Below are 19,601 nucleotides of genomic sequence, written 5' to 3'. Positions count from 1 at the left end.
TTAAAAAAACTTAAATTTAAAATACAAAAAACAAAAACACAAACCTGAAATAAGTGTAGATCCTAAAAAGATAAGTAAAGCTATGTATATAGAGTTTTTTTTTTTTTTATTATAAATATGACAACAAGCACTTAAATATCTAAAAAGTAAACTGACATTAAAATGAAAGCTAAAAACTTAAAAATAAATCTAATTCAAAATATAAATAAATACTACAATAGTATATACAGTATATAAAGTCAAAAGTGTACACACACCTTGCAGAATCTGCAAAATGTTATTTTACCAAAATAAGAGGGATCATACAAAATGCATGTTATTGTTTATTTAGTATTGACCTGAATAAAATATTTCACACAAAATATGTTTACATATAGTCCACAAGAGAAAAAAGTTTAATTTATAAAAATGACCCTGTTCAAAAGTTTACATACACTTGATTCTTAATACTGTGTTGTTGTGAAAACTTTAGAACAGAATGAAGATGTGCACATTTTTTATTATTTTGCCTAAATATGATAATGTTTTATTTAGTACTGCCCTTCAGAAGCTACAGAAGATACTTACATGTTTCCCAGAAGACAAAATAAGTTAAATTTACCCTGATGAAAAGTTTTCACTTTTGACTCCAACTGTGTAAGTAAAATAAAACTGCTTTTTGGAACACGATATTGAAAACAAACAAATTTAAAAAATATATGGATATATATATATATATATATATATATATATATATATATATATATATATATAAACAAAGTGGTCTCAAACTTTTGGACCCCACTGTATAATATGGGATTTTGCAGCAGTTAGAAAATTGACTAATAAACCTGAATATGAATATCTGACATCACCAGGATCTTCCAAGACTTCATCAAGTGTTCCCTTTTCATTCAAATGGCTTGTTCCCTCTCAAGGAGAAAAGCATTCATCCAGAGAATAGGTGGCTTATTTTAGACTGGTTTAAATGATTTGATAGAGAGATGAAAGAATGTTGTGGAATGATTTTACTGACAGCTCTCATTCCAGCATAGAGAGAAGACTTTTATTTATATTTCTGGTTGTGTTGTTGTTGTTGTTTACACCTACAGAGATACTTGACAAAAAAAAAAAAACACTGGTATAATAAACCAGCAGTGCTGTGGGAGATCGTTTAAAACTGTAAGCCACTCTAATTTATTTAAAAGATAGGAATTTAGAAAAAGATAGTTACACTATTTAACTTGTTGATTTGTATGTCAACAAACCAGAATACACTAATTTGTATAACCAAGCTGAAAACATGAACGGCAACATTTAACAAAATATTTCACTATTTAAAAAAAGGACTTAAAATGCCATACAGGAGCTCAAACCAGTCAATTTTTTTCTAATCTTAACCGATTTACTAAAATAAATCAGACGCTGTAATGTTAGGGGAGCATGTTTGATTATTACTGTACTGGATGATAATGTGACATAATGGGTTTTTCATACTGCCTTGCTACTACTAAATAAAGTACCTTGTTTTTGGATAAGCTGTTAAAACTGAGCTACACTCCAAAAATATTTAGGTTTAAATGTAAGATTCGTGCTTTTGAATTGCATAGAAAATTTCTGTCCATTTTGATTACATAGTTTTAACATCAACAAACTAATAAACTTGCATATACATTGTCAGTCATACATAAAAACAGGTCAGTTTTCTGTAATAGTACTAATAAACTGACTGCATTTTAAATACATTATGATTATGTATCATCAATAAATGAATTGATGATACATAAATTTGTTGAAATAAATTTGTTTAAAGTGCCCCTATTATGGGTTATGAAAGGTTCATATTTTGGTTTTGGGAGTCCCCAACAACAGGTTGACATGCATGAAAGGTCTAAAAACACTTTCATTGTCTTATAATATGCATTTATTTTTACCTTATTTGCTCAACGACTCCCAAACGATTCGCTCAACGATTCATTTTTCCAAACCCCTCCTTTGCGTGACGCTAGTCTGCGGTGATTAGTCGATTTCATTTAAAGCAGTGTTTGTGAGCTTTTAACGCTCCAAAAGCAGCACCTAGTGGCAAAGAATGAATTTGCATTTTCATTCAGACCAACATTAAAATCAAGTTTTCCCAGGTCTGCGCCAACAAGTGGGCGGGCAATATGCTAATGTTTCATGTTGACATCAACATGAAAGAGCTTGTGATTCGTTTTAAAAACGACTCGTTTCAATGATTCAGAGTCAACTCTTTCTTTTGAGAGTCAATAACTTTATTCACGGTGCACTTTCAAATTTAAAACTTTGCAGGATGTTTTCATTCACTTAGAGCTGTGTTACACACTGCATGAAAGGTCATTTTCAAAAAACCACAATAGGGGCACTTTAAGTCATGCATTTTGCAACTACTGTAGAAATATTTTAATGATGTTCATATTTTTTTACTAATTATATTTTCACAATGAACTAATTTATGCTAATTCTAAGCAGTTTGAATAAATATGTTTAGAAAATGAGGATTTTAATAAAAAAATATGCAAATAGTTAATAATAAAAGTTTTTTGAGTGCAGAAATTGTACTCGTTTCATTTATGTATGACTGACAAATATGCATCACATTAAGTTTTTAAGTTTGTTTATGTTAAAATGGTGTAATCCAAATAGATGGCAATTATATGCAATTCAAGAACATAAATATGAAATTCGGGCCTGAAAAAAAAAAGAAGATTAAATGACAAAAAGCATTTCTAACTCCCCAACACTATCAGATACTACAATGCTATTATACTTAAGAGTGGTTGTGTATATTTCATTATTTAGTATATAGTGTTTATTCTTTAACAAAAGGAATTGTAGTAGAACTGAGTAATTTAATCATTCTAATAGTGCTTCTGTTAGTTCGACATGTTCTCATTATGACGGCAAGCCTGGTTTCAATTATTTTAAATGGTGTGAGAGAATTTTGTGGTTGTCTGTAAGACAAGATGAATGATAGAGGACAGTTTCAGTATTCTCTGGACTGCCGATCAGAGAACTTTTCTTGAGTGCTAATATCATGTTTCTCTAAAGGACATTCCCCTGTGCTTTCTCAATATCATCTCTGAGGAAGACTATCCTCCTCTCTAAACAAGGGCTGAACATGCTTCACATCAGCAATAATAACCAATGGGGATTCTGACCGGCCTCCAGGATTGCACTTAAACCGGCGGGACCGTCAACAGTGGTCGATAACAATATAGGAATTGCAGAACTGAAGTCACTGTAACTATGTTCTCAATTTTATTGTGTGCTTTTACCACACTATCCTGAACGCATTGACTGTCATTAAATCTGATGAATGGAATTGAAAAATCTTTTTGTGTTGTTACTGCCACACTTCATAAAGCTGATGACAGTTAATTAAATCAATATTCCCATCCTAAACTCACACTAATGGGTTAATCAACCTTTAAATGTTTTGCTTATAACCGTCTCTGCATATTGAAGGAATAGTTCACTCAAAGCTGAAAATCTGTGGAAAATTAACTCACCCTCAGGCCATCAGATGTAGATGAGTTTGTTTCTTCATGGGAACAGATTTGGAGAAATTTAGCATTGCATCCCTTGCTTACCAATGGATCCTCTGCAGTGAATGTGTGCCGTCAGAATGAGAGTCCAAACAGCTGATAAAAACATCACAATAAATCCACACGATTCCAGTCCATCAATTAGTTTTAAGAAACAAATCCATCAAGGCATTTTTAATTTCAAAACTGCACATTTCTCTCCTGATTTGGAGTTTTTTTTTTTTTTTTTTTTAAGGTTAAAGCAATATTATGGATAGAGGACTCGTTAAAAATGACTTGATGAATTTGTTGATTTATCAGCTGTTTGGACTCTCATTCTGACAGCACCAATTCACTGCAGAGGATTCACTGGTAAACAAGTGATTTAGTGCTACATTTCCCCAATGGACTTCAATGGAATGAGGGTGGGTACATTTTAAGCACATGTTTACTTTTTGGGTGAACTATTCCTTTAAACTGGAAATAGAGATCAAGCATTTTGAACATTGAAAAAAAAAAAAAAACACACTTTATGAGACAGCGCCCTCTTCTGGCATGCATCCTATCCCTAAAAAAAATACATGCAACATCAGATCAGACAATCAAATGTGTCATAATTTTGCCAGGATACCTAACCCACAGTATTTTATTTTTTTTCTCAATCACTAAATAACGGTATAGACTGCTTTTTTTTATTTATTTATTTGACTGTACTGTATATCCAGGTGCTTTCCAGAAACACTTATTAGAGAAAAAGTGAGGCTTCTTAAATAGAAATATTTACAACACATTCTTATTTTCACAAGTGTTTTTATTCCACTTAACAGTCGTCCTGATGACAGTGTGCATTTAAAAAAAAAAAAAAACATGGACAATTCACTCAATGAATTTAGTGAAAATTATGTTTTATAAAGGTGAGTAAAACAAACATCTAAAATTACATTTTATGTTAAATGTGAAGAATGTTTTTTTCTGCACTACTAATGGCACCAAACAGAATTGTAATCTGTGCATTTAAGATGTCAAAAACATTGTCTCAGCCAATGGCGTGAGTTTCAGGTAGGCCTACTCGTTCAGTCAAGCAATGGTTGAAATTATTGAAAATGAAGCATTATTTTTGCAGTTCTTTCTGGTGCTGCTAATGATGCATCATTATAAACTTCACCTTTAAACAAATTCTGCTCTTATAATCAAATCTTTCCTAAACTCAAATCTAATAAATATACATTTACATTTAGCTAAATATACAAATACATTTAGCTAAAACTGCTTCTAGGTCTGCTCTTTGACAATCGTGATGAGAATACGATCATAAAAGCAGAAACTGCCAAAAGTACATAAATGGATTATGAATTCTGTGTAAATTAATTAGATATCACAGTTTAGATGTTTGGAGATACTTTTCTGGCCCTGAGACAGCGAATCTCACAGTCCTCCTGAGTGTTGAACCTGTTGCTGTTCCCGTCACAGCCTCCGTACCAGAACTGGACACATTGGCCACTGCTGACGTCGTAGTACCATTTCACTGAGTAGTTTGAGCAAGTTCCTGCGTCGAGTTTGAGCTGGCAAATGTCTATGAGCAGAAAGAAAATAAAGAAATAAAGGTTTTAAGTTACACACAGTGATGATCAGGCTGATCAGTTTGAGGCAATTTAAAAACAGTCACACTTTTAATACTTGCATATTTTACCATGCATACTTTTACCATGCATACCATGCAGTTCAGCAATAATGTTACACTTGACTTGCAAGATGGTTTAAGTGAATAAGGGATGCTCATCATATGTTTACTTCTTTGTAAAAAAAAAATTGAAAAATATTTTATGGTTTGGTTTAGGTTATGGAAAATATAATTATCTTTGAAAACGGTGGTAAGTCTATGGCATATCCGTCAAGTAAATGTATCTTTTACCCTTGAAACTGGAATCATCCTCTGGAAGATTTTCAGACTCTGTGAGAGAAATTTGAACAAATCTTAAAACTCTGTACGGGTAAATGGCCTACATAAAACAACCCATACTTTAAATCCATTAAAAAAAATTTAAGGAATTTAGTGCATTTTAAATGGCTAAATTCCTATATGTAAGAGAAAAAATAATGCATAATGTATGAACAAAAAAACAATAATAATAATAATAATAACTTAACCCTCATCTTATGTTCTGGTCATTTTGGCCTGGAGAGGTTTTTCTTTTCCCCAAAAAGGTTAGTTAATGTTCTCGCATTGCACTAAAACCTACTGACTTCACTCACACAGGGTATAACAACCCTGTGGATAATTGTAATACAGTACCTTTTATTAAATTGTTTTTCGCTACCTTGTTACACTTGCTGTGTTCCTGGCCAAAAATTGCCGGTCTACAAAAAATTGCTTGTTAATCTCTCATTATGCTATATTATTAGCAAATATTGGATTTACTCTTTCTATCATTGTTAGTTTCTTTCAATTTGCACAGATTATGTTTCTTTTTAAAACTGACTGATTGTATGCCTCATTGATCTGAGATTATCCACAAATAATGCATTTTTTCACTCAAAAACTGAGATGCATAAACTGAGATCAATGGGGTCTATTATAAGACCAGTGCTAATTCAAAGAAAACAAGTTAAAGGCTGTTCATTTTTGACTGGGAATACCAAGTTAGGTAAAGGATTTTCAGCACAACACAAGGGTTAAATAAAAAGTAAATAATCAGAATTTACATCAATAAAAAATGGATTAGGAACAGTCTAAATATCAGGCTGTAACGAAGTTTGGTAAATTTACCTGTAGACACACATTCCCTAAAGCACTCGTCCTCTGTCAAGAATCGGTTTTCATTTCCTCCACAACCACTGTACCAGAAGTGCATGCATTTCTTAGTCTGCTGGCTGTAGTACCATCTGGACATATACGATCCACACACACGGCCAGAATCTTTCTCAAGGAAGCATCGTGCTGTTGGAAACAAAAAGTACATTCCAGTAGTTCCCTACGGCACTGAATACTGAACTCTGTCAGAGAAACGGTGTAAAAACAGCTTGTGCATTTTTAATATGAGTGAGGATACATCCACAGTACTGCATCAGAGATATATTCAACTTTAAAAAATGGTAGAGCAGCTATATGAGGGATGTAATTGGGCAGTGAGATTTGGATTCACCACCTTTAGTCTTCGGGGGCTCGGTTTGATCCTCTTTGTGCTCTCCTGTAAATTGTTCAGTGTCATCAGGTTGACTGGCTTCAGTGATTGGTTCTGTGTTTTGCTCATCAGAAACATCTTCATAATCTTCCAGAGGCTCCTCTGTTTCAGTGAGCTCTTCGGTGGGCGCTTCAGTGTGCAGAATATCTCTGAAACACAGTTAGAAGGATTTGTTTCATTAAAATCACAGAACGTGTCCTGTACAGCTAATAAGTGTTGTAGTGAACAGCGGTCAAGATGGCAAAACTCCTTTCCACACAATGTATGGAAAGTTATATTTTGATGTGATGAGGCTCTGTGGACAACAAAGGAATGACTTTTGCCTTAAGATAAACAACACTACCTCTTATGGAGCGGGGGTTAACATTAACCTACAGTAACCCCCGCTCAGGAACCGCTTTGTTCTCCCTCACTCTTATCAAACTGTGAATGATCATAAATCCCCCTCACAGGAGAAACAAGTTTTGCCATGTGGCCAAAGCCACAAAGGAAAAACACATCTTCACATTCACATAAAATGGACACAAAATCGACTAAACCTTCTTCATATCAATTTACAGAACTGTATATACTTTATGAGTACTGTGTGTGATACAACAAGGTATGCAACATTACCTATTAAGGTATATACTGTATATATGAATGCAGGGGAGATTCATACAACCGAGATACAACTATTTGAAAATTTGGAATCTGAGGTGTGCAATAAAAATCTAAATATTGAAAAAATTGCCTTTAAAGTTGTCCAAATTAAGTCCTTAGCAATGCATATTACAAATCAAAAATTAAGTTTTTATATTTTACGGTAGTAAATTTACAAAATATCTTCATAGAACATGATCTTTACTTAATATCCTAATGAGTTTTGGCATAATTTGTGGCATAAAAGAAAAATCGATCATTTCGACCCACACAGGATAATTTTGGCTATTGCTACAAATATAACAGTGCGACTTAAGACTGGTTTTGTGCTTCAGGGTCACAAATAAGGTTTACCTTATTACTTCCAAGTGCTTCAGTTTATCTTTCCATAAGATAGTGTCCATAGTAACATCCAACTCAGTCACTTGCATTGATCAATCTTTGCACTTTATCCATTCATTGTATCCATTTAGTAGTTATTAGTTACTCTTGTCTATTCCTTTGTTAATAAAACCCCTTTTATTACACCTGTGTCTTCCTTGTGTTGATAATACAGTAAAAAAGTCTCTACAAGTAAACCATATCTAACAAATCCTACAACTTCCTTTAATTTAAATGTAATTCTTATTTATTCAACAATCTTCCATGATTGTTCTTTATTGTCAAGGTGGAATTGCTTGACTGGTGCCACGTAAAATAGTATGACTTCAATTAAATATTAATATTTAAGCCCAAAGCCATTACATTGGTGGTGCCACTTAAATCTAAAATCACTACATTTAGTGGTGACCGTGTGAGGCTAACATCTGATTTCACTGCATTTTTGGTATCACTACAGTGTTCAATATTTCAGCATCTGTTTGTATTTCAATGTGCAAATAAAAACAAAACATGGTTAATGAAGCCCAGGTTTACTGCATAAACAAGAATTCTTATGTTTTGATTAATCAGGTTAGCAAGAAACAACAGTAAGTACAGATACAAGTGGCTACATATTGGGCCAAGCACGGTGTACATTTTTGGCATGGTGCAAAGATAACAAGGTAAATTTTTTAGACCACCCTAAAACCTTTATATTATTGAACCCAGAGCTTAACTGACTGTCACACCACACAAAAGCAAGCTAAGGAAATGCTTCTGCTGCTACAACCCAATGGTTTAGAAAATACACAACCCATGCGCTAACCTTTGTGAGTTTGTGTCTAACGATTGTGGATGGTAAATCTCATTACCTCTCTGTGGTTTGCTGTCCAGATTTAACAGGTCTCAACACAAAACTACGACAGTCACGAGGCTGTATTGATGACTGGGGTAAGATTCCTCCTGCAAAACAACAGCAGATATACACCAGGTTATTCACATGAACTAAAATAAAAATAAAACCATTAAAAACATTTTTTATCACTTAAAATAAATGTTAACTGAAATAAAATAATGTAATTTAGTAAGCAGCTCCATCGCAGTGGCCTTATGCAAACACAATCATGAATATTTCTTACTGTGGAGCATATGCAGGAAAGCGTGAGCGAAGCGTGTGCTGTAATCTCTGTTATCCAGGAATACCAGGTGCTGCTCCAGATGAGAGCTGGTGAGCTGCTCCATCCGGGTCCAGTCGAATCTCTGTCCCGCCATGAGGATAAACATAACGACATTCTGGCACTTACACAATCTAGATAAATAATCAAGATGAGCTTTGCTGTGCTCAGAGTCTTCACCAAAAACAGCCATGACCATTCGTTTGCTTCGTGGTCTTTCTGCTTTCAGGATAACGTTAGTAATCAGCCACTCCAAAGCAGGCTCAGGATGGGATGTCCCGCCCACTTTCTTCACTGTATTAGTAATATGCCTCTTCATAATACTGCGATCTTTAAATTGAGTGAAGCTGAACTCCTCGTTGATGTAAGAGGAGCCATAAATGGAGCTCTGCTGGTAGACGGACACTCTGGTTTTCCCGTCAGCTCTGCTCGGCTCGCTGCTCACACCGATCTTGTCCAACAGAGATAGCAGGAGCTCCTTCGCATTTACATACTGTTGAGTGTTCAGGTTATCAGACCCATCCAGCAGCACAGACAGGTCCAAATCCATCTGCAGGGGCGGAGGCCGCAGAATTACACCACACACTGGGTCTGGGTTGCAACGATCTGGGAAGAGAATAAAAACGCTTGGCTTGTAATTAAAGACACCCATGATCCAAAACCTGCCCGCATTAGGCTGCACCCTAACAGAAATGGAGATGTGTGTCAAACAAAAAGAGCTACTCACTGGGACTTCGCTGAGACAACACTAATAAAAATACAATAATAATAATAATAATGCACACAAACATTGGTCAAAACATGCATTTTGGGAAGTTGGCATGATGAGGTTGCTAATATGACAAAACTAAGTACAAAAAAATAAGAATAAAATAAATGTATTTTGGGGGAATTTAGAATCAAATTTTCTATAACTTCATCCACCATCATAGACTGATTTGTCATGAGCTTGTTGCAATGCATTATGGGACTGACTTCTCATTGGGAAGCTGGCTTGCTGACATTGCTTAGATAATCACATTATACCTACCTGGTCTCATGGCATTTACGTACCTGGGTGCACTTTTTAGCGTGACATGAAATACGTACCAATTAGGGGTGTCCCCGACTAAGGATTTTCATAGTCGAATCGGAATTTTCGAATCTTGCCGATAGTCGACTGATAGTCGAATCATATGTTTGGGGGCGGGGCAAAATACATTACCAAGATTCAAGCGACATTCGACAGCAGTGGCGGTTTTAGGCATGGGCGAACGGGGCAGCCGCCCAGGGCGGCATTTTTTCATGACACGTGGGGGGCGGCACAAGCACTTGGAAAAAAAATCATCTCTGACGCTAAGCGGTTTTCTATTATCTATCATATTATCTATCATATAACTGTGCGGGAATTGGCAAATTGGCGCCCCTGCTTGTTGAGAAGGTACCGAGCACAGAAGCTGTGTGAGAAGTGGAACGGGAGGGGTGCGGCCGCGGGGACAGTTCACCTCTCCCAAATTAGTGGGACAAGTGGGCTAAAGTCAGTCACACCCAGGGGCGCGGGAAGTGTTTTTTCATGTGGGCAACTGTTTAATTGTTGGGAATATAAAAAAAAAAATCGGAGTGTCTATTTAAGTGCAAATAGCTATGTTGCTGGCAGAGGCTATTTACATTAACTCCACCCACAAATGTATGATTGGGATAGTCAAATATGCAAAAGACGGTTACTAGGTGTCAGATTCAGTGGTGCAGATGGTAAAATTTGCATTACACTTCTTTCGACACGATCGACCGGGGTTCGAATCTGCCTTTTGGCGAACTTTTTTTCTCCCTTTTTAAATTTCAAATCACATCACATCAGAAAAGCATTTATTTTTTAATAAAAATGAAGGAAATAATCAAAGAGTTGAACATAAAGTATCGGGTAGGGTTAGGGTAGGTGTAGAGAGGGCTTTTGTCCCAATAAGGTGGCATCCATTTAATAATTAGAAATAAAATTAAAAAATTACACTCAATAAGTTATTGCATACTATTTTATAATGTATTACAATGCAGAAGTGCACATAATTACCACTATTTTTGCAATAAGTAATGTTTTTCGCCATGTTTTTATTTTATTTTAACATAGAATAAATAGAATCTAAAGCTATTTGCACTGTGTAAATAACATATCACTAAAGAATACTGCTATTTTCACTTTGTGGTTTAGTCTTGGTCATGAGTGAAAGTGCTGGGGGATGGGAAATCTGTTGATTGTCGAGTGCCAAATAAACACAGAGTGTTTATTATGTATACAGAGTATATTTATTTAAGTTCTGATAACTTATACTGTTTTGTGCAGAATTGTGTTTTTCATGTTGAAGGATTTGTGCAATTGAGAAATATAAGCTTGTCTTACACTTATATTGTTATAGTAAAACTGTTTGTGCAAAATTTTTTAGCAAAAAAAACTAAAAAAAAAAAAATTCTCGAATGGGGGGGGGGGATGGGCGCTCAGAGGGGGTCTCGCCCGGGGAGTAATTCAATGTAGAACCGCCACTGTTCGACAGTCATAATTACTGATGTTAACACGCAGGGAAAATGTGTAATGGACACCTCGCAGATACAAACGGAGTGAATAATGTGTTTTGTTTTGATTAAAAGATAGTTAACATCAAACGTCAGGCAAACCCTAAGAATTCACGACATTTTTTACAATAGTGCTCTCATTATAACGTTATGTATATGACAGTTATTAATGTTCTGCATTTCTGTTTTGAGCTGCGCGCGCTGAATGACCAGTAGAATGAAGCATTTGATAGAAGGTTTTTAAATCAATGGGATTTAACTCATTTATCTCATATAAAATACGCTTGGTCTTAACCAAGATGGCGGCGCAAGTACATCGCGAGGCTCTGGGTCTCTCCAGATTTTGCAATTTTGCGGTATTTTTCTTACTCATCTCGGGCCTGTTCGTGCAGAACAGTTGTGCCTTTACATCGTACACCCGTTGTGAGCTTTTGGATATCGGTTTGCGAATTTCCGACACTTTTATGGACAATCTTCGACTCCTTCCTGAGATCGCTAGGACACCCGAGGCTATGCACCCTACCCGGCCGGGCGGAAGTGCTCGGTGCTCGCAGGCGGCGTCGAGATCGTAAACAAAGGCGGGGGAAGCGCGGAGGACTAAGAGCTAAGCTAAGGCTAACACCACACCGGCTCTCTTTACCCAGCATTTTCCTTGCCAATGTACGGTCGCTAGTGAACAAAATGGAGGAGATTCGACTCAGCATCACACACAGCAAGAAACTTTTGAACTGTAACGTCCTAATCTTCACGGAAACCTGGTTAAACAGCGGAATACCGGACACCGCTATTGAGCTAGCGAGACGCCACACACCGGGCGGATAGAACATTAGATGGCTCCGGTAAGACCAGAGGTGGTGGATTGTGCATTTACATTAACAAAGCTTGGTGCACAAACTCTGCTATTGTTGGGAGTCATTGTTCAGCTAACCTTGAGTTTCTCATGGTTAAATGTAGACCGTTTATCTACCGCGGAGTTCACTTCCACCATTATAACTGCAGCCTATATTCTCCCGGATGCTGATGCCAAGCTTGCTATGAAAGAACTTCACGCAGCCATCAGTAAACAACAGACTGATCACCCGGAAGCGGCTTTTATTGTTGCAGGTGACTTTAATCACTCAAACTTAAAGTCAGTGCTACCCAAGTTTCACCAGCATGTTTCCTGTCACACCAGAGGAAACAAAACCTTAGACCATGTTTACCCAAACATGGCTGGAGCTTACGTTGCGACACCCCTCCCCCACCTGGGACAGTCAGATCACCTTTCTTTGTTCCTCACCCCCAAATATGCACCCCTCATCAACCGTGTGAAGCCATCAGCGAAGACCATCAAGGTGTGGCCTGCGGGGGCAGATTACACACTCCAGGAAAGGTTTCTACACACAGACTGGAGTATGTTTGCTTCTCAAGCCACCAGTGGCGCTCACACAGACATTGACTCTTACACCTCCTCTGTATTGGATCATATCAATATCACCATTGACAGTGTTACAACCCAGAAACAGATCACCACATATCCAAATCAGAAGCCTTGGATGAACAAGGAAGTGCGACTCCTGTTGAAGTCACGCAACACTGCCTTCAGATCAGGAGATGCACAAGCCTACAGCACATCCAGAGCAAACCTGAAGAGGGGCATCAAAAAGGCCAAGCACTGCTACAAGCTAAAGATAGAGGGACACTTTTCCAACTCTGACCCTCGACGCATGTGGCAGGGCATTCAGGCCATCAGTGACTACAAACCCACCCACTCCACCCCCGCAGCCACTGATGTCAACTTCCTGAACGAGCTAAATTACTTTTATGCTCGCTTTGAAAGAGACAACAGAGAAACTGCCACCAAGCTCAATCCCTCAGCTGACCACCCACCAATCATACTCTCCTCCACAGATGTCTGCAAGGCACTGAGCCAGATCAGCGCGCACAAGGCTGCTGGACCAGACAACATCCCTGGTCGTGTTCTCAGGGCATGTGCGGAGCAGCTCGCTGGGGTTTTTACAGACATTTTCAACCTGTCTCTTGCCCAAGCAGCCGTACCAACATGCTTTAAATGCACTTCCATTGTGCCAGTGCCAAAACACTCTAGTCCGAGGTAGGGGTCGACCGATTATCGGCCTGGCCGATTATCGGCGCCGATATCAAGCATTTTTATGATTAGCGGTATCGGTCATTTTCAAAACCGATGTGCCGATGAAATTAATTTAATTTTGAAACGCGCTATTTGGCTCTGATGCAGCCTGTCAGAACTCACCACTCTGTGGCCTCGAGCAGTCTCCGCCCACCGCGCATCTGATTTGTTGGGAGTCACGAGTCAGACCAATCAATGTGGAAGACTAAGGTACTCTTCACACTGAAAGCGCTTGCTACAGTTTCAGTGATCATCACGCATCAGTTGTCTCTCAAAGGCAGCAGCAGAGCAGACGTTGCTCAAGTTGAAATAAATCACAATCCACTACACTGAAGTTACAAAACCTCAAAATAATCTATTTATGGTTCCCGCGATGGGAAAACGCAGACGGAATCGCGGAATCCAGTCATATAAAGGGAATTTACTGTATAACGCGGAGTCACGGAGTTCGTCAAAGTTTGGATGAATTAATCAAAAGTAGGTCACACTTAAATCGACTCGCGCTATGGACTAGTATCTGTAAATATTAAGCTGCAAAAAGACTTATTTAAATATGAATTCTGCATGTTCTGCGTGTCTCTGTATATGTGAATGGCACAGACGCGCGGTTTTGATTATACACACACACTGAAGTGCGCGACGCTCGCGGTGTTTTCAGCATCTGCCGTCTCACTAAATGAGGACATAAATACATGAACAACATCCCCAGAACTGCTCTGAGAGTTACTTCATGAGCATTTGACCGTTTCATTTGAGTAAAACGATCGTCATATCATATACATAGGCTATACAGAAACTTAAGAGGTCCTCATGGCAAGCCGTCAAAATAAAAGTTCGGTTTATCTACTAATACTACTACAACAACAACTTTTGTTTAAAAGAATAATCACACAATACGCTATTTGTTCCATGTTTTAATTTGAATGGTAAACCCATTTGTTTACCAAAAAATTTAGTTTTACACTCATTTGATTAAAGGATAACTGAAATTAATGTTTTATGGCTTCATTTGCACTGCACTGTAAATTAAAACTACTCGAAATTACTGTCACACAGGCCAAGATTAGGACAACATAAATTGTGACATTTCAATAGGCTATTGAACCAAGTGTGCCTATAACAGGCTATTAGTGTTATAGTTTAATTAAAATAGTTGCAGTCTTCTTCACAATTTCTACAATGGATCTATGAAGACAATTAAATTATTTACACTTATTATATTATAATTATGAGAGGTTATGCTATTACACATACATTTCTAACATGTAAATTATTGAAGCCAAATACTTACATTTCCCCAAGCTGTTTAGCTATAGTACAGTATTCATAGGCTTAATCATGAAGCATGCAGTGGCCCCACTTTTAACTCTCTTTATATTACCCTTATTGTTGATGGATGCATGGAGGATGACAAGAGTAAGAAGTGCAATCAGCACCAGGGAAGGCAGTTTTTGTCAGAGCCCTTGTTATTCTTAATTTTGACATTAATTTTAATTTTTACATCAAACATAATATATCGGTTAAAAATATCGGTTATCGGTCCACTTGGTCCGTAATAATCGGTATCGGCATCGGCCCTGAAAAACGCATATCGGTCGACCCCTAGTCCGAGGTGCCCTAATGACTACCGCCCTGTAGCACTCACACCCATCGTCATGAAGTGCTTTGAGCGGCTGGTCCTGGAACACCTAAAAGACTCTCTACCATCCACATTGGACTCACACCAGTTTGCCTACCGTAGCAATAGGAGCACAGAGGATGCAGTTTCCATGGCACTGCACTCTGTGCTCACTCACCTGGACAATAAGAACACTTATGCACGTATGCTGTTTGTTGACTTCAGCTCAGCATTCAACACTGTCATCCCAACCAAGTTAATAGCCAAACTTGGAGACCTGGGCATCAATACCTCAATGTGTAACTGGATTTTGGACTTCCTGACCAACAGACCCCAGAATGTTCGATCAGGATTCACCTGCTCCACATCCATCACACTTAACACTGGTGTACCACAGGGCTGTGTGCTAAGCCCGTTTCTCTACTCCCTCTTCACCTCCGACTGCAAGCCTGTGTATGGATCTAATTCCATCGTCAAGTTTGCAGACGACACCACGGTGATTGGCCTCATCAGTAACAACGATGAGACTGCCTATAGGGAGGAGATCCAGCACCTGGCCACATGGTGCACTGAAAATAACCTGCTCCTCAACACCACCAAAACGAAGGAGCTCATCGTGGACTTCAGGAAGGAGTCAAGAGGCACACACGACACCATCCACATCAATGGAATGGCTGTTGAGCGTGTCTCCAGTTTCAAGTTCCTGGGGATCCACATCTCGGCGGACATGTTGTGGAAAACCAACACCTCCAGCCTGGTCAAGAAGGCTCACCAGCGCCTCTTCTTTCTGAGGACACTGAGGAAGAATCAGCTCTCCTCTGCTATACTGGTGAACTTCTATCGCTGCGCAATAGAAAGCATCCTGACCAACTGTGTCCAGTTGATTATGTGCCCAGCGCATCACAGGGACTCCACTACCTGCCATCGAACACATCCAGAGGAAACGCTGTCTGCATCGAGCTCGCAGCATCCTTAAGGACTCCTCTCACCCAGCCCACAGACTGTTTTCTCTCCTGCCCTCCGGCAGGCGTTTCAGGTGCCTCCGGACCAGGACCAGCAGATTAAAGAACAGTTTCTTCCCCAGAGCTGTCTCTTTACTGAACTCTAACCCCCGTTGATCCACTCCCTCATATATTATTAACTCTTCTCTCCTACCTCACATCTGCCTTATTTGCACTACTGAATGTAAATTTTATTACAGTAACAACTGTTTACTTTTGTATCTTGCACTACCATACCTAAATTGGACTATGCTCATTTGCACTGCCGACTGTTGTTACATTATCAATGCTTACATTAACATTTTGCACCGTATGTCTAATTGTAATACGCAATCACTTCCACTGCACTTTTACACCTTGTTTATAGTAATAGTCATCTGTATATATATTATATTGATAGTACATATCACCTGTAAATTCTGCTTATAGTAATAGCCATCTGTATATTTATTCACTATACATATTCACCTGTAAATTCTGTATATTTATTCACTATACATATTCACCTGTAAATTTCTGTATATTTATTCACTATACATATTCACCTGTAAATTCTGTTTATATTAATAACCATCTTTCTATATATATTTATACATATATTCAGTACATATCCTTGTCCTGCACTTATTCAACCATTGTATATACTGCACTTGCTGCTATTGCACTTCTGGTTAGACCTAAACTGCATTTCGTTGCCCTGTACCTGTACTTGTGTAATGACAATAAAGTTGAATCTAATCTAATCTAATCTAATCTTCATTATTTATACAACATAATTATATAATAATGCTAATATAGCAACTTATAGGCTATATGCACAAAACGCCCCGATGCATGAACGTGTCTGCTTGGCTCTGAACTCCTTTTGAGGACGCGTTCTTGACGCAACAACGTGCAGAAACACGGGAACTAAATTCACAGCGTTTTATTATAATAGTGTTCTCATTATAATGTTATGTGTATATGACAGTCCCAGGCATAGTCATTAATATTCTGCATAGTTGTTTGTCCTGCTCGCGCTGCGCACTGAAGAGATAATCACTGTTCAATAAAGCGCTTTACTGCAGCGACTCAACCAAATGCATCTTATATGAGATAAATAGGCTAATATATACACGATATAAACCGGTTGAAATGTTTTGAAATCACTTGTATCCTACCTGATCGAAAAAAATCCAGTCTTTCACTCTGCATCAGTTTGAGTCTTGTTAAAGTTTTAAATCCTTGCCGCCAAGATGCTCCTCTGTCCGTCACGGATTATGGAAAGTGAAACTTAAATCTATAGGGGTGGTTGGCACGTTAAAATATTTATTTAAAGCTTTTTTCTTTTCAGACTTATTTACAGCATTATCATAATAGGCTGTATATTAACTTATTGGGAGAAAACCGGTAGTTCTATGTGAAATCAGACATTTGAGCACCCCCATATAGCCAAAATGGCAGGATCATAACACCCCGCGAATATTCGACTGTGAGATTGGGAGTCGAATCGGGCTCCTCGAATCGAAGCATCGAATCGTCGACTATTCGGGATCACCCCTAGTACCAATAAGTACATATCACTGCAGTTTCCAAAATAAATGAACACTTTCACACAAATTTAAAAAGTTGCGATTAATAAAGCGTAATTTTCGCACAATTACTTGAAGAATATCATGGTATGACTTCAAAACAATATTAATATGCTGGGAGATTTGAAAACTGATGCTTTCGAAAGTTAGCGTCGCACACATCCAGCTTCATATCTATGGGTTTTCAAAGATGATAAGTTTGCTCGGTAGCTCATGGAGTATGGAAACGGACTTAGGAGACGAGAAGCACCGGTTCGAATCCCGTGTAACTACGGTTCGACAAAGCAGTTAAAATCTGCTTAAAAGGAAGTTCAAATAGCACAGTTGCATCAGCTGATATGTTTTTATATCAGTTTTGCATTTGTCAACAGTGTCGGGTAGGTTTAGGGCTGGATTTGGTGTAGGGCATATTTCCAACACGATAGAGCATTAACCTTTAGCGACAGTCCACGGATATTTGAATTCTGAACCGCAGCAATACGTATCTGAAGCGACGTAATAAAAAAACAGCAATATGTACCAATATCTGCGTAATAAAAATGTGCCAGGGTTCTCATATTGAACCTGTGTTTTATGTTTTAAACGGTGTCCCACAAAAAGTGTGCAGAGGTACATATTTTTATGAGACCAGGTTGCTACCAATACTCTAATAATCATAAAATGAAAAATGCACACTAATATTGGTCATATATTGGTCAAATATGCACTTTTTGGATCTACAATAAACATTTCTTTCACTTTGTACACCATTATAGATGGATTTTTATGGAGTTTGTTGCAATGTATTATAGGATTGACTTCTCATTGAGAGACTGGCATGCTGACCTTGCCAGATAATGGAAAGATACTCTAATAAGCATAAAAATAAATAATGCACACAAATATTGGTCAATTCTTAGTTTTTTACGTAAATGTGGTAGACGGGCATGTTTGACCATGGTACTCATATCTTTCGTGTTGCACATAACACTACATTCTAAAATGCATTTCTAAAAAAACTCCGCATTTCTAGACCTTGATTTTGTTTTTGTTTTTTTTCCCCCACGGTCCTGTGTCTTGTGTTTTTAAACATGAAAAACACATTCTATGTAAATGTTCCCTTGAAATTTGAATAAAATTGGGTATTTTTAGAAGTAGCATAATGCTGCTTACATTTTGGACATTTTACACTTTGCATCAGAAGCGTGCTTACTGCAAGACTACTGAAAATGCTTCCTACTGTACACAAGTTTTGGAACAGAGCCTTAATTTTTATTCATTTAAATGTTTAGATGCTCAAAGAAGTGAAAAGGATCAAATGTGAATGTCTGCACTGGAGCTTACCAAAACAAATGATGCACCGTTTAATGCGATTTACTCCTCTGCCATCAACAACAATGTAGCTTCCTGTGTCATCAACCTGAGACAGACATTTGAGGAAGAAATGACTCTTTTTCAAAGCTGAGAGAATTAGCACATTATCTGGAAAACCAGTTCTTGAATGAATGTGTAAATTGTCCACAAATTTCAAAAATTCACCCCTCACAAAACACTGGTTCTTGTATATTTGTTTATTAATTTTTTTTAATTAAATTTCAAAGTACTTTCAACTAACAAAAAGTGTGTATTATTATTCTTTGTCATCACAGTCAGTAATGCTGACTGAAATTAATTTCAAAATTGATTAACTGAGGTGAACTGAATCAACACTGAACTGACTGAACAACAATATTGTTTTCTGTAGAGCTGCATATAGCTAAATCATACTCATATTGATGAACTGAATTTAATCAACATTGAACTGACTTGAACTGAATAAGAAGAGGAGACTACTGGCTATTGTAAAGGTGATTTATAGCTAGATTAAGCTTGTTTTA

The 19,601-nt window shown here is 37.6% G+C and overlaps 1 protein-coding gene across 1 annotated transcript in view; it reads right to left on the bottom strand.

Moving 5' to 3' along the window:
* Window positions 1-4,344: 4,344 nt before the first annotated feature.
* Window positions 4,345-19,601, bottom strand: part of LOC131551937 (collagen alpha-3(VI) chain-like) — a 48,061-nt gene continuing 32,804 nt past the window's right edge. The window contains exons 36-42 of the mRNA XM_058795194.1: window positions 19,069-19,144; window positions 8,848-9,489; window positions 8,581-8,671; window positions 6,671-6,855; window positions 6,292-6,462; window positions 5,437-5,475; window positions 4,345-5,097 (exon numbers count right to left, since the gene is read on the bottom strand). Of these exons, the coding sequence (XP_058651177.1) occupies window positions 4,907-5,097; window positions 5,437-5,475; window positions 6,292-6,462; window positions 6,671-6,855; window positions 8,581-8,671; window positions 8,848-9,489; window positions 19,069-19,144 (1,395 nt within the window). The 3' untranslated portion in view covers window positions 4,345-4,906. The remainder of the gene's footprint in view (window positions 5,098-5,436; window positions 5,476-6,291; window positions 6,463-6,670; window positions 6,856-8,580; window positions 8,672-8,847; window positions 9,490-19,068; window positions 19,145-19,601) is intronic.

This window comes from Onychostoma macrolepis, chromosome 13 (assembly GCF_012432095.1).
Source record: "Onychostoma macrolepis isolate SWU-2019 chromosome 13, ASM1243209v1, whole genome shotgun sequence".
NCBI classification, from domain to species: Eukaryota; Metazoa; Chordata; class Actinopteri; order Cypriniformes; family Cyprinidae; genus Onychostoma; species Onychostoma macrolepis.
This window is presented reverse-complemented; position numbering and strand designations above follow the sequence as displayed.